The sequence below is a fragment of the Onychomys torridus genome, chromosome 8 (genome assembly GCF_903995425.1).
Source record: "Onychomys torridus chromosome 8, mOncTor1.1, whole genome shotgun sequence".
Taxonomy (NCBI): domain Eukaryota; kingdom Metazoa; phylum Chordata; class Mammalia; order Rodentia; family Cricetidae; genus Onychomys; species Onychomys torridus.
Genome location: NC_050450.1, coordinates 34488450 through 34502962, shown reverse-complemented (window position 1 = coordinate 34502962; position 14513 = coordinate 34488450). Strand labels below are relative to the sequence as shown.

The following is a 14513-nucleotide window of genomic DNA, read 5'->3' as shown; positions in this document are numbered from 1 at the left end:
TCATTGTTAGCACTGTGTTTTGATAGAGAGAGAGACAGGCCGACTGACAGGTTCATAGAGGGTGGACTGTCGAGGAAACCAGCAACGGTGGTCATCCCTTCCCCACAGAGGGGACCCTGTGCAGGGTGTCACGGCATGCAGGCCTGTGACTGCCAGGCCCACGGTGGGTGAGACTCTAGGGCCCATCCAGAAGCAGCAGCAGAGCGTAGCGTGGTTGCTGGGGGGTCGGAGCGTGTCACGTGTGGCCCCTGCAGTTGTTGGCGGCTTTCCCACTGTATACAATGCCTCTCGCTTTTCTCTCTCTCTCTTTCTCTCTCTCCCTCCTCCCTGTCTCTCCTGCCCCCCCATTCCCTCTTCCTTCTCTCCTATCTATGTCTTAGGCCTGCCAGTGGTCCCCGAGGGCTTTGTTTCACCCCACTGGTGGCACACAGGGCCGAAGAGGCTGCCGATCCCTGGTATAACACCGCCTGGCTGGGTTGGTTGGGGTGCCTACTGCGGGAGGCCGCAGGAACAGACTAGCCGGGCTTTAAGGCCCTTTCCAATCCTCAGACTCAAAGACACATGGTGTGGAAAAAAAAAATCTAGATTAGCAGAAAGAACAACCCTGCTGCACTTGGGCCCTTTGCATGTAGGGCACTCTGTTAGCAGGAGTTGAGTGTCTAGTAGACCCCTGTGTAAGTATGGATGTTAACTAGCATTCCACCCAGAATCTTTGCAAGGCTGTGAAATGCAGCCCAAGCCACCAGAGGGCGCCAGCATTCACTGACCAGTTCAAAAACAAGGTGGTGGTGGGGAGGGGGTACGGTTTTGAGCTTTGTCTGTGGCGTAACACCTCCGAATGTTAGGGCTGAGAAGACTGGGTTGAAAACTTGTCTGGTCCAATTCCTCCTGTTAGATTAAGGCAACTGGAGCCCAGAGTGGAGGCTTTTGTCGTCTAAGGTCACACAGCAAGTCAATGGCAGTGCCTGGCTTTGAACCTGGCTCTTTTGATTCCTGGTTCAGTGCCCCATCCATGCTGTTACCATGGTCATCTGGGAAATCAGAGAGTGACTGTCGCATGGCATGGATGCCCATGCCCTTGGTTAAGCAGGGCAGGCAGGAACCTTTCATGGGCCTTAACCACCTGCCATTGTCAGGTCCACCTAAGGGCACTGTGGGCCCCAGGCAGAGAACGTTCCAAAGCTGGTTAGTCTGCCTCTCGGAGGTTTGTGCAAGGGTGGGTGGCAAGCTCAGTGATGGAATGCTTGCCTGGCATGTGCTGGGTCCCAGAACAGCAAGGAGAGAACAGGTTTCCAGAACTCCAAGCCCAGTTCTCTGCCTAAATCAGTGCTTCCTTAAGGCAGTTCTCTTTAAGAGTAGAAAAAAAAAGAACAAGGGAAGTAGGAAGGGAAGGCAACTTCTCCCTCAGCATGGAGGGCCACCCTGACCGTCTCTCCCCTTCTTTTCAAGCTGTACATGGTCCGTACCATGCTGGAGTCACTCATCGCAGACAAGAGCGGTTCCAAGAAGACACTCAGAAGCAGCCTGGATGGACCCATCGTCCTTGCCATAGAGGACTTCCACAAGCAATCCTTCTTCTTCACACACTTGCTCAACATCAGCGGTACGCCTCGGAGAGAAGAGGGGACAGCCATCTCCCAGGGCAACCAAGGCGGGTAGGGCTGGAAGGTGCAGAGAGATGGAACCACAAACCACAGCTGAGGCACATTTTGCTCCCAGGGGCAAAAGAATTCTTTAAAAAAAAAAAAAAAAAGGAAAACCTTTCTGTCATCTTGGGAGGTAGGAAAGGCCAGGCTCTGTTGCATCCATTCTGACCAAATGAATTTGTCTGGTAGACAGTCATGGTTAGTAGGAAGGGGGAATCATACAGGAATACACCTCTGTATCCCAGTGTGCACCAGATCACCCTGTGGCTAGTTAGGAGGGGTGTGTTAGAATATTGTTTGAAGGTGTGGTACTTTTGTTTATGTGCATTTGTTTAACTCTGTGAAGCTGTGTTACTGTTCCTGCCTAAAACACCTCATGGTCTAATAAAGAGCTGAATGGCCAATAGCGAGGCAGGAGAAAGGATAAGCGGGGCTAGCAGGCAGAGAGAATAAATAGAAGGAGAAGAAAAGAGATGGAGTGAACAGATCATGGAGCAGAGAAGGAGGAGGAGTTCAGGGGCCAGCCCCCCAGCCCCCCAGCAAGCCACAAAGTAAGAGTAAGATTTACAGAAGTAAGAGAATAAGAAAGCTGAGAGGCAAAAGGTAGACAGGATAAGTTAAGGAAAGCTGGCTGGGAAATAAGTCAAGCTAAGGCATTTACAGGTAAGAATAAGCCTCTGTGTGTAATTTATTGGGGAGTTGGGTGGCGGGCCCCCACAAAAGAGCCAAATGAACAATAAACAACAGAGGGGCAATCAAACAAGGATACATGCACCGGATCACCCTGTGGGTAGTTAGGGGGAATCACACAGGAATACATGTTTGTAGCCCAGTGTGCACCAGATCACCCTGTGTGGAGTTAGAAAGGGGAATCACAGGAATACACCTCTGTAGCCCAGTGTGCACCAGATCACCCTGTGGCTAGTTAGGAGGGAGACTCAAACAAGGATGCATGTCTGTAGCCCAGTGTGCTCTGGATCAGCTTTTTGTTGGCCAGAATGGCTATAAACTCTGTTGTACCCATTGCTTCTAGCTGGGGAGGTTTCCAGGCTGCACCTCAGTCCCATGCCCTCTTCTTCCTCTGCTCTGAGAGGTTGGATGGAGCAGGGTGAAGACAAGTAGGACCCCAGTGACATGGGAGTCTTAGTGCACCTGTGAAAAATAGTCCAGGCTTCTCCATTAGAGAATGACCTAAGTTGGGCTTTCAAGACCTCCAAACAGTAAGGGATCCAGAATTACCACACACAGGAGATGAGGGAGCCAAGCTTCCTTGAAAGTGAGCACTGATGGGTGTGTTCTAAAAACTCTGTGTGTAAATCACACTTCTGTAGGATGGCTCTTGGGGGGGGGGGGCTAGTGGAAATGGGGGAAATAGTTTAAAACATCACCACCCCCTCCCCCATAACTTGCCCTGTCCCAGAAGCAAACGCTGTAACGTGTGAGCGCTTTCTCTGAAGCCAAGGCTCGCTCTCTCCCTGTGCTTCCAGAAGCTCTACAGCAGTGCTGTGACCTCTCCCAGCTCTGGTTCCGAGAATTCTTCCTGGAGTTAACCATGGGCCGGCGAATCCAGTTCCCCATTGAGATGTCCATGCCCTGGATTCTAACGGACCATATCCTGGAAACCAAAGAGCCTTCCATGATGGAGTAAGAGGCAGGATTGGGCCAACCAGGGAGCTCCTGGGGCTGAGCGGGAGGAGGGCTTGCCACTGACCTCTTTTGTAGAAGCTGCTGGGTAGAGATGAGACATGGTGCTCTACCCCAAGGCCTCAGCCCGCATACCTTTGTCTTTCTCATAGCATCCCTGCTGGGGAAATGATAGTCTCTAGGAGCCATGAAGTGCTATCCTAGGCTATTTTCAGGCCAGGGGAGTCATTAGCATCATGGGCTTCTAATAGCCGGTGCAGATTGGAGACCAAGGCCTTCCTAAATGGAGGCACTGGGAACACGGGAAGGGCGGAAAGTTGTCTTCAACTCCAAGCCATCGGCCTCATGGCCCATGCCCCCTGTTTGCCAGGCCAGTGTAACTTGCCCCCCCCAATGACGCTTGTGTTCCTTTCCAGGTATGTCCTCTACCCCTTAGATCTGTACAATGACAGCGCCTACTATGCTCTCACCAAGTTCAAAAAGCAGTTCCTCTATGATGAGATTGAAGCCGAGGCAAGTGACACACTTCCCTCATTCCTGTAGTCTCCCAAGATGCTGGACTTGTCCAGTGCTTAGCAGTTGGGGGGACGTCAGTGACTCCCAGGAACAATAGTCATGATTACTGGGGCTGTCACACGTAAGAGTGTACAATGGTCCACTCCTTTCTCTCTGCATCCCTAGTCTGTGCTATATACCATAAGGGGTTTCAAGGACCTTCACATGCATATACACTTTGGCTTGCAAATCATGCCATCAAACTACTCTGGAGGCTGGTCGTGAGCTCTGGAAAAGACCCTGAGGCCTCTGGAGGGGCTGGGAATATCTAGGCAAAAACTCAGAGTTGGTTCTAGAAAGGGAACATGGGGTCTAAATGAACCCTCTTACTTTGACCCTGTAGATTCCTTGTCTCTAGAGGATCGTAGTTCAGAGGCCCAGACAGGAGGCCTCGGGTACCTGGGTATGAGGCCAGCACCATGGGTTGAAGCCAACACCATGGGTGTCAAGCCAGTACCATGCACAGCACCACTGTGGGCTTTGCTCTGTGTAATATAGTGGGTGTCAAATAATAGGTACAGAAACCTTTAAATAGAGGCATCATCTTACAGACTCAAAGAGGAATCAAAGACTGACCCCTTCCTTTCACTCCGTCTCGTGCCCTGCTGTTGCCAGAGCCCAGTCTCTTTCAAGTCCCACTTTGGCCACTTTTTTCTCTGGTCACTAATGGAAGATGTGGCTCTGATGTTCCATGTCGGGTGTGACCTCGTCCTCCCTCCGAACTTCATAGTCTCCTGTGGATATCATGAAACACTGTCGTGCAAGACTTTGTACATTAAAAACCAGACAGATTTTAAGGAAAACTTGAAGAAAGGGACTTTTCTGTTTCTAAGGACATTCTCAAAACTAACTCTGCAGAGCAAGGAAAATCACATACAAGGAGGAGACAAAGTCTTTGGGCTAGCGAGCTGTTAGGGGTAATCAGGACCTGAGAGGAGGGCGGTTTCCTTCGCATTTCCTGGCCAATCGGGGAGCAGTGGGGGACTGGTTCCTGGGGCCCTTTTGAACTTTGGCTTTTCCAATAACTAACTGAAGACATTCAAAGCAAAGAGCCAAACTCCTCGCCTCTGCAAGGCCACACGCAGGTGCTTACTTCTTTACCTCTGTCAAAGCCAGCCTGCTGCCCCAGAATGAACTTCAGTCAACCCTGCCCTAGAACCCTCCCAACTGCCCACATTTCTGGATTAATGCAGACAGGAACCACTGACCTCCCTGCTTTCTCTTCCCCAGGTGAACCTGTGTTTTGATCAGTTTGTCTACAAGCTGGCAGACCAGATCTTCGCCTACTACAAAGCCATGGCCGGCAGGTAGGGGAGCCTGGTGCCTGGAAGATGGGGAGCCCAGGCTGTGCGCCGCATCCTTTAATCCACCTGGTGCCTGGAAGACGGGATTCCCTTGTTCAGAACTTCAGGAAAATCGAGCACTTTCCATGTGTCCAGGCATTGAAACACTTTGTAAAGGGAATAGGTAGATAGTGTACAAGTACTCCATGAGGTCTACAGTTTAGCAGAAGGAAAGTAATGAAGGAAATTCATGAATGTATGGTAAACCTGAGCTGGTCGAAGCCATCTTAAGGAAGCAGTGTCTATGGAGTTAAGTTAGACAAAGTGAAGGATGGGTCCAGAATGTGCAGGCAGAGGGAACTTCTTGTCAAAGCCTTGGTGGAGGAAGTACAAAATAATAGCTTGCATGCCTTCACCTGGCAGCTGAGAAGCTTTAGTTACTCCATGGCAGTGGCCCATCCAGGCCACTAGAGGGCGGGTTTCGTGCCCTGGTACCATATACCTTAAAGATCCTGGAGAGAGATAAACTGCCACAAAATGGTTTCAGAAGCACAGCTTCACTTGATATTTATTTTTCAGCTTCACTCTTTGAAAATATAAATCCACGGAGAATGTATTTAAAGTGTGTAAAGATGGGTGTGTGGAGAAGTTTTGAATTGGAGATGCGTCAGGTTTTTAGGCGTATCAGTATTTCCTGGAAGATACTGATTTAACTCACCACCACCCCCCCATCCCTAATGAAGTCCTGGGTTTTAAAAAACTTGCAACGGGGGTTGGGGATTTAGCTCAGTGGTAGAACGCTTGCCTAGCAAGTGCAAGGCCCTGGATTGGATCCTCAGCTCAAAATAAAAATAAAAATAAAAAAAAATTGCAATGGTGCTATCACGAGGCAAAAATGCATTTATATAAAAGTATTGTGGTTCTTGATGGAAGTTCAGATGGGCTAATCAGCAATCCCAAGAGCGAGTCCCCAGCTCAGTTGCTTCTTTTCCCTATGGAAGTGAGTGGCTCCATTCTCCTTTGACAGACTTGACACATTTCAGATAGGAGCTGACACGCAGTGCACAAGAGATGATTACACGGGATCTGCACCAACTCAAGAGAATGAATTCTAAATGATAAGCAGAGAGAAAGCACAAAGATACATCCGTCACTAAGTAGTCGCTTCATAGGTGTGGGCAGATCAGATAGGATGCAGTTTCAGCCGGGAGAGCAGCATTTCTAAGACAATGCTGGTCCTGAATATGCTGGTATTTTCCGTGTAAACAAGCTCAGGCATGTCACATCCTGAGGACTCTCTATACTTAGTAAATTCTTCTCATTTTGGGAGCTGGAGAGATGGCTCAGTGGTTAAGAGCTTTTGATGGTCTTCCAGAGGGCCGGAGTTCAATTCCCAGGACCCATATTAAATAGTTCACAGCCACTAGTAACTCCAGGTCAATTCATTGCCCAATTCTGGCCTCCAGAGACTCATGTGCACATGTGTGTGTACACACAGATAAAAATTCACCTTTAAAATGTATATCCGCATTTGAAAAATAGCCTTTAGCTGGGCAGTGGTGGCACCCACCTTTAATCCCAGCACTCAGGAGGCATAGCCAGGTGGATCTCTGTGAGTTCAAGGCTAGCCTGGTCTACAGAGCAAGATCCAGGACAGGCACCAAAACTACACAGAGAAACTCTGTCTCAAAAAAGCCAAAGAGAGAGAGAGAGAGAGAGAAGAAAAATAGCCCACAACAACTTTCCCTGCAAGATGGAAGCTTTTCAAAGAGGTGGGAATTGGAAGAAGCTAGGAAATTGAGAGAAAACTCTAGGCAGAAAGGGTAACACAGGCCAATTCCATCCATCTGAAATAAAACGCTGCCACAGATGGGAGCAACCTATGCCCTCTTCAGTATTTAACAGCTGTATTTTAATGAGGCAAAGAAACAGCTGACATTTTAATAATGTGTTTTATTTAATTCAACAAGCAGAAGCCACTAAAATTTCAACATGGAATCAGTATAATATTTACTAAAGAGATACCTCTGTTTTTCTCCGAGGCCTCGTGAATCTCATGTGTATATGGCAGTGGGTCTCAGTTTGGGCCTGCCTCATTTAAGGCATCTCATAGGCACTGTGGCTGGTGGCTGCTGCTTTGTGTGGTGAAAGTTTAAATATGTCTCTTTCCCACTTAAAACCTTTAAATGCTCCCAGTTTATCTCTCCATTCTGCCTCTCTACAAGGGTTCTGTGGTCCCACAAGATCTGGCCTGTAGACTAATGTAATTAACCTGTTTTCTCAAAACTTTCTTCCCTTTATCCACCCTGACTGACTTTCCTTCTCTGAAACAGACCAAGCTTATTTTGTGTGCGATAACCTTACCTTGACCTTATCATTACCATTCAGCCTCTGTCCCACAAACTCCCATGCAGAGACTTCCCATAATTTCTAACTCTAAATGAGCCTGTTTTATTGATTTCCAAATACTAGGGACACTCCACAATCTCTGCCTCAATGTGGAGGATAAAAATAGTACACATGGTTGTTGTGACACTGAAAATAACTGTATGTGTATGTATATATGGGCATGTGTATGTGTCCATGTGCATGAATGTGTGTGTGTGTTTGTATCTGTGTGTGATGTGTATATATGAGTTTGTGTGTATACGTGTATGTATGAAGGTATGTGTTATCTAGTGAATGGTAAACACCATGCACATGATTCCTATTTCAAACCATTTTGTTTCCTCTCTCATTTTGCTTGCTCTATCAATCTGTCCACTGGAAAGTCAGTACACTGAGGACAGGAAGAACCTTGGTGTCCCTGGTACCTAGAATTATCACTGGGATATACTAAGGATACACTCAGTTGTTTTTGTCATAAGTGAAGAAAAGAATGATGGTCTCCACCCTGGGTTGCCAGTCTTTAATTTAGAAATTCCATTTCACATATTGAGCTCCTATGGCCAGAACGAAATGCAGGAAGTCATATCCAGAGCAGACACAGTTATGTTTGAGATATTTAAGATTATGTTTCCTGGGTGGACCCTGTGGTCTGGCATAGAGGTGGCTGGGCTGTTGAGAAACCATTTGCCACCGGATTCAGTGAACCTGTTTTATGTTGCTCCCTTCCAGTGTCCTGTTGGATAAACGTTTTAGAGCTGAATGTAAGAATTACGGAGTGATCATTCCTTACCCACCGTCCAACCGCTATGAGACGCTGCTAAAACAGAGACATGTTCAGGTACGGTGTGAGAAAGCCTAATGGGGAGGGATGGGAGGAACAGACTCTGGAGATAGTCTGGACTTTCCTGTCTGCCTTAGGTCTGCACCCAGATGTAGCAACCTCAGAACCTTACACACAGTAGTGAGCATCCTTGGGTGCAGGTTATAGACTTCCTGGCTCCTCTCTGCCAGGCAGCCTCTGAGAAGCAGTGACCACCATGGCCTGCCATCCTGAGTAGACCCCTTACTTCATCACCACTATCACACAGAGACAGGTAGACCCTCCCCTGAAGTAAACACAAAGGGCTGCAGCCCCTCTAAACGAAGTGCATCAAGCTAAATGAGAGGTCAGAACCGGCTTGCTTTTATGCCATGGTTTCCGTTAACATTTGTCCCCAGACGTGGGGGACACACTTGCTGGGGATAAGGACACCTATCTCTGTGTAAAATGCTAATCTGAGCTTGAAAGGCACAACAGGTGCCACCACAGACCCCCCAAGCCCTCCCTGCTGGTGGCCAAACAGTAGCGAACCAGCCTGTGTGCCCTGACACCTGTGTGGTGGCTCTGTGGTCCTGCATCTCTGTGGCGTAACAGAGCTGAGGCCAAGAAGATGCTGAGAAGAACAGTAAAGAATCTGTTGGAAGCCCTGGACATCCGTGGGCAGTGTCCAGTCCTAGGAGAGAAAAAACAAGGCTCAGTAGATGAGTTTTAACAGTTGCAGTGCCACCAGAATTAGCCACAGGGTCCTCTGGTGGGATCTTAATCTGTTAGTGGGAAATTTATCCAATGATAATACTGAAGAGGAATCACTTAGCACCTAGCAAAACATAGCAACACAGCAGGTACTCAATAAATGGTTGCTGTTGTCTTCATAACATCTGCAATAATACCCATGTGGGTCCCAGTGGAAATTATCTTAAGCTATATTTCCCCACCCTTTAATCAGCTCTTTGTATGCTTGCATTTAAAATCGCTCCCATGAGGACACAAAGTAGGCCACTGCTCAGGTAGCTACTGCTCCCTGGAAACTATGAATTGAACACAGGAAGACACAGGATGAACCTCAGGGTTGAATCTAGGGTGTCAGCAGAAGCATTTCCCAGAGGTCGGAGCTTGCCCAAAGCCTCTTCCCAACAGCCTGAATAAGTTGTATTTTACCTCAGTAGGTTTTATGTAAAGCCTTCAGAGAAGTCAGAATAGGAAGGTGCACAACTGTCTCCCGTCTAGCCAGATTCATGGCAATGAATGCTTCACTATATTAAGTTCAGTTTTTTCTTTCTCATGTGTGTATCTTCTCTCACAAACATTACGGTGGTTGTGTGTATAAATGATGCACATGTGTTACTACACATACATTTTCTTTAAAATTTTTATGAGCAATTGCAGTTATCAGGATATTTCACCATGCGCATCTCAGCCAGTATTACTTAAGAACAACGACATTCTCTTTCAAAACAAAAGGTCTGGGGAGAGGGCTCAGAGGAGTGAGGGCCTGCGTTCAGATCCCCAATGCAAAGCCAGATGCAGTCACTTACATCTATAATCCCAGAACTGTCACAGTAAGACTGGAGATGGACAAGTCTTCAGAAGGTTGAGAGCCTGCTAACCTGGCATACTCCAACAGCTAACAAGAGACCCTGCCCTGAAACACAGTGCAGGGTGAGGACCAACACCCACGATTCCTCTCTCACCTCCACATTCATGCTATGACATGCCTATGTCCACACTCACACAAGAATGCATATCCATTACATATATACCATACATACATATAATGTACCCAAAGATTGAAAAGTTACATAGGATGACCATTTGAAGAGATATGATGCCATCTATAGTCTACATATAGTCAGCCCTTGTCCCAGTAATGCTCCTTAGAATTTTAGTACAGTTTCCTACCAGTGCACCGTATTGAGTTGTCAGACATCTGTGTAGATATTAAGTAAATTTCCCCGCCCCCCACCGCCACTGCCCTTGCCTTTCAGCTGTTGGGTAGATCAATTGACTTGAACAGACTCATCACCCAGAGGATTTCTGCTGCCATGTACAAATCCTTGGACCAGGCCATCAGCCGCTTTGAGAGTGAAGATCTGACTTCAATTGTGGTAAGACACGGGGGCCTGTAGGCCTTCCTCCCAGGGATGTCTCAGATTGATGCCTAGCAGGAAATGGTTGTAGCAGGGGATTTTTTTCACACCTGACCAGAGTGGCAGGGGAACAAAGTGAATAGAATGGAAATGATTTTACCATCCTTATGGACTGGCAGGCAGGTCTGGGGCATGGAGGCCAATCTCCTTGAGATCAAGCATCCCTTTTGGCTATGTCCTTAGGCTCTACAGAATAGTGCAAGCAGGCAGAGTCCCCATAGGCTAGAGAAAGTAGCACAAGGTCACTTGAAGGGCATGCCATTGCTGAGGGTTCTGTTGTGTCCTCGTTATAAAATGGTGAATGGTTTTGAACGCGGCCCTGCATTTTCATTTTGCATCTGTCCCTGGTGCACAGTCAGGAATAACCTGTTTAGCATAAAGGGCATTGAGCTGGGTCACCAGACTCAGACAGACTTAGCCCAGTCCTGTCCCTGACAGGTACTAGTTCTATGATCTTGGGCAAGTTCTCTATCTTTACCAGTCCCCACCTCTAAAGTGAAGGAGCTATTAGTCATTGGAAGGCCCTAAGAGGAACTAGTACTGATAAACACTTAATAAGTAATAGCTTATTATTTTTAAGAGAAAAAGCACTATGGGGCTGCAGTGTTCTCTGAGAGTCGGACGGGGGGGGGGGGGACTATCTAAACCATCTCTTAGCAGGATGTGCCCCACTTACTCACCTGAGTCTTGAGTCACGTGTGAAAAACTGTAGAATAGTTCACATTCCTGAAATCACTTAGCTGCCTTGATCTTGGGAGCTGCAGTTCTGTTTTGTACACATTCAAATGTCCTCAGTGCTTATCTCTCAAGAGGTGGGAGTTGGACTTTCTTCTCTTGTCCATCTGTATATTTTTGTTTTCTACTAATGAGCATGTCTGGGCGGCAGGTCTCCATGGCCACTTCCCACTGCCTGGAAGACACTGGATGTTCTCTTGGCTAGAACAAAATGAAAACACTCAGTGAAAGCCCTTGATAATCAGATGAGGCTGTGCTCCCCACCCAGAACATCCTCTTCCAGGGAGGCCTAGGAAGGGTCCCCTAGGGAGCCTCTCTCCTTGGGGCTAGGCATGGTTCCTGTGGGCCTTGGCTAAAGCAGCTTCTGCCCCCCAGCAATGGCAGAAACAAACTGAGGAATGTGCCCTTGCCCTCCACATTCAAAACTGTTGGAATACGTAAAAGTCACTGTGTGTGAAAAGATAGGCCCTGCTGTGACTTGGGGAGTCAGTCACCTTGTTGTGCAAGTGTGCTGAGTATGGCATCTCAGCGAGATGCTACAGGCTGGCAGGCTGTGGGCTATGCTTTCTTTTGGCTACTGGTGTAGTTGAAATCTTGATTCCGGGACCTCTGACAGCACCAGACTAGCATTCCCAGATAGCAGCCATCTGCCAGCTCTGCAGACTCATGTAAACCGGCTCAGCTCCCCTGAACTTGTAGTCAGCATCACAGGCCCACCTGACTCCTGACCCACCAGCCCCTGCAGTGTTTAATTCTCAGAAGTCTACTGGCGTCTCCCTGACCTCTAACGGTCGCTCTAGTGTGGCTAGCCCCCATTTTCTCCTCATTACACTCTCCGTCCACTGGTTCCTTAACGTTGCCCTTTGGCTGTTTTATTTTCCCATTTGCTTTTGTGTCGCAGTCCCAACATGAGCAGAGTTGAGTACTGTCTCCTTAAGTCCATCCTTTTAACACTCACACAAGTTTATGAAACTTAAAATCTTAGAGCCATAGGACAAGCCTGTTCCCCAGCTCTCATTATCATACCCCAAGCAGGGTAGCCCAAGCAGTGTGCTAAAAGGGCTCAGTGACCTTAGAAATGAAGTCATTGCCAGTTACCGGTAACATTTGTTGCCACGTCACCCATCCGCAGCAAATGGGAACAGAGATGCAGGAGCCAGCTCCGCCCCAAGAGATGGAAGCAGAGAGCTGAGTCTGTATCTCTGCCCCTCGTTTTCTTCTTGGTACAGAGACCAGGGACATTCTTTCTAACTGCCATTCCGTGCTTGATGTCCAAGTTTTCACATTCTTTTAGAATATGTAAGGTCTGTCATCCCTAGCCCATTGTAGCATGGCAACAACCAGAAAGTGTCAGAGCACCAGGCCCGGTCCTGTATGATGGGTTCTCCACTCTGCACAGATAACCCATGCTCTGGGTCCTATATGATGGGTTCCCCACTCTGCACAGATAACCCATGCTCTGGGTCCTATAGGATGGGTTCCCCACTCTGCACAGATAACCCGTCCCCTGGGCCCTGTATGATGGGTTCCCCACTCTGCACAGATACCCATCCTCTAAGACTGCCTTTTCCTTCCCTGTTAGGCTCCTGTTCTTGGCCTGCCTAGCCCCATTGCCATTAGTGTTTGCAGTTTTTAATCTGCATCTCCACTTTACAGCCATGCAATCTGATTCCAGAGCACAAGCTGCAATGTCAGAAGTGTGGGCTGAGGGCTTCACCCTACCAAAGTGAACTTGTCAGGTCACGGGGGCAGGGGGTGGGGCGGTGAGAAGGGAGCCACATCTTTGTGGCCAGTGACTCACTGAGCTCCCTGGGAAAGCTGGTCCATGCTATCCCAATATGGCTTTAGAATATAAAGACTGACTTCATATCACAGTCCCCTTTCAAAGGACCTCCAACCTCTTGCATCTCTCCAGGCAGCTGTATCAAAGAGATCAAGGACTCATGATTTGGAATCCAAAGACCCAGAATGCCATCCCAAGCACTTTTTTATAGTCCCTGTGTAACCTTGGGCATGTTATTGGCCTTCTCAGCTTCTGATTCTCCCCTCTGTAACAGGAAAAATGGTACCACGCTGTAAAGCTGGCTTTGCCAAAGCATGGCCAAAGTGGCCTTGGGTGCCCCAGAACTTGAGCTTTCTTCTCCCTATTTGGACTTTGATTCTTTTGAATAATCATGATTGACAAGTTGCAGAACAACAAGAAATGAAACCCAAGCAGAAGGGTCTCCTCATCATTTTATTACCCAACAAACACAGCATCCCACTCTGTGCAAGCCTGAACTCTGAGCATGCCCTCTGTCTGAAGGTGGGACTCCAAGTGATCAGAACCTATGGCACACACAAGTTCCTGGTCATTGGGGCTGAGTGCAGACTATAGGTGCCTTGGGTGACTCGGGACCTGCAGTCCAAAAGAGGAGGCATTCTATCCCTAAAACACACACACACACACACACACACACACACACACACACACACACATGCCTCCTTTAAAAATTCCAATGGTAATTTTTGTTTTGTTTTGTTTTGTTTTTTGAGACAGAGTTTTTCTGCCCTGGCTCCCCTGGAACTCACTCTGTAGACCAGGCTGGCCTTGAACTCACAGAGATCCACCTGCCTCTGCCTCCTGAGTGCTGGGATTAAAGGCATGCACCACCACCCCTGGGCTTCCAGTGGTTTTGATCGTGCTTAAGAATGTTACCTTGGAGCCCAGTTCCTAGATCTGAATCCAAGTTCCTTGTCTTCTCAAAACCCTAATTTTCACACGTATAAGGATTACAGCGATACCGGCATATATATATAATTAGAATGTACCAATTAGGTTAAACCATACAACATTGCCAAATTTTGATGATGGTTGATCTGAAAAATGTAGAAAGTCATATTCCAGCTGAGTAATTAGCCTTAAGTAGGGGGTAGCTCCTATTTAGCATTTTCTGCAGGACAGAGAAATGACCTCTACTGAGATGCAGTCACAGTATCATGGATGACGCTGACACTAAGAGACAGGCTTTTTCCTCAGCAATTAGGAAACCAGAAAGCACATAGACATGGCTGCGGATGGTCAGAGATCTTCTTCTAGGCTCCTGTCCCAAGAGTATCAGAAGAAGGGGACGTTGTCCTGTGCCACTCCACTGCAAGGCATTCTAGTCCTTATATGAGGTCAAGAGGTTGTCTGAGGGGGGGTCTCCCAACATGTAAGAAATGTGCAGCGTGTGCACGTGCGTGTATGTGTGTGTGTGTGTGTGTGTGTGTGTGTGTGTGTGACCTGCACTGCTTTAGCAGCCTCAGGTTCTCT

The 14513-nt window shown here is 47.8% G+C and overlaps 1 protein-coding gene across 6 annotated transcripts in view; it reads left to right on the top strand.

The window, feature by feature from the left end:
- Cyfip2 (cytoplasmic FMR1 interacting protein 2) overlaps positions 1–14513 on the top strand; it is a 119935-nt gene that overhangs the window by 53994 nt on the left and 51428 nt on the right. For 3 of the 6 annotated variants that reach the window (XM_036194972.1, XM_036194971.1, XM_036194973.1), the window contains exons 16-22: positions 381–455; positions 1450–1603; positions 3134–3290; positions 3707–3803; positions 5076–5152; positions 8246–8354; positions 10322–10441. In XM_036194972.1, coding sequence (XP_036050865.1) covers positions 381–455; positions 1450–1603; positions 3134–3290; positions 3707–3803; positions 5076–5152; positions 8246–8354; positions 10322–10441 — 789 coding nt within the window. The remainder of the gene's footprint in view (positions 1–380; positions 456–1449; positions 1604–3133; positions 3291–3706; positions 3804–5075; positions 5153–8245; positions 8355–10321; positions 10442–14513) is intronic. The other 3 variants (XM_036194975.1, XM_036194974.1, XM_036194976.1) reach the window with 1 other exon arrangement.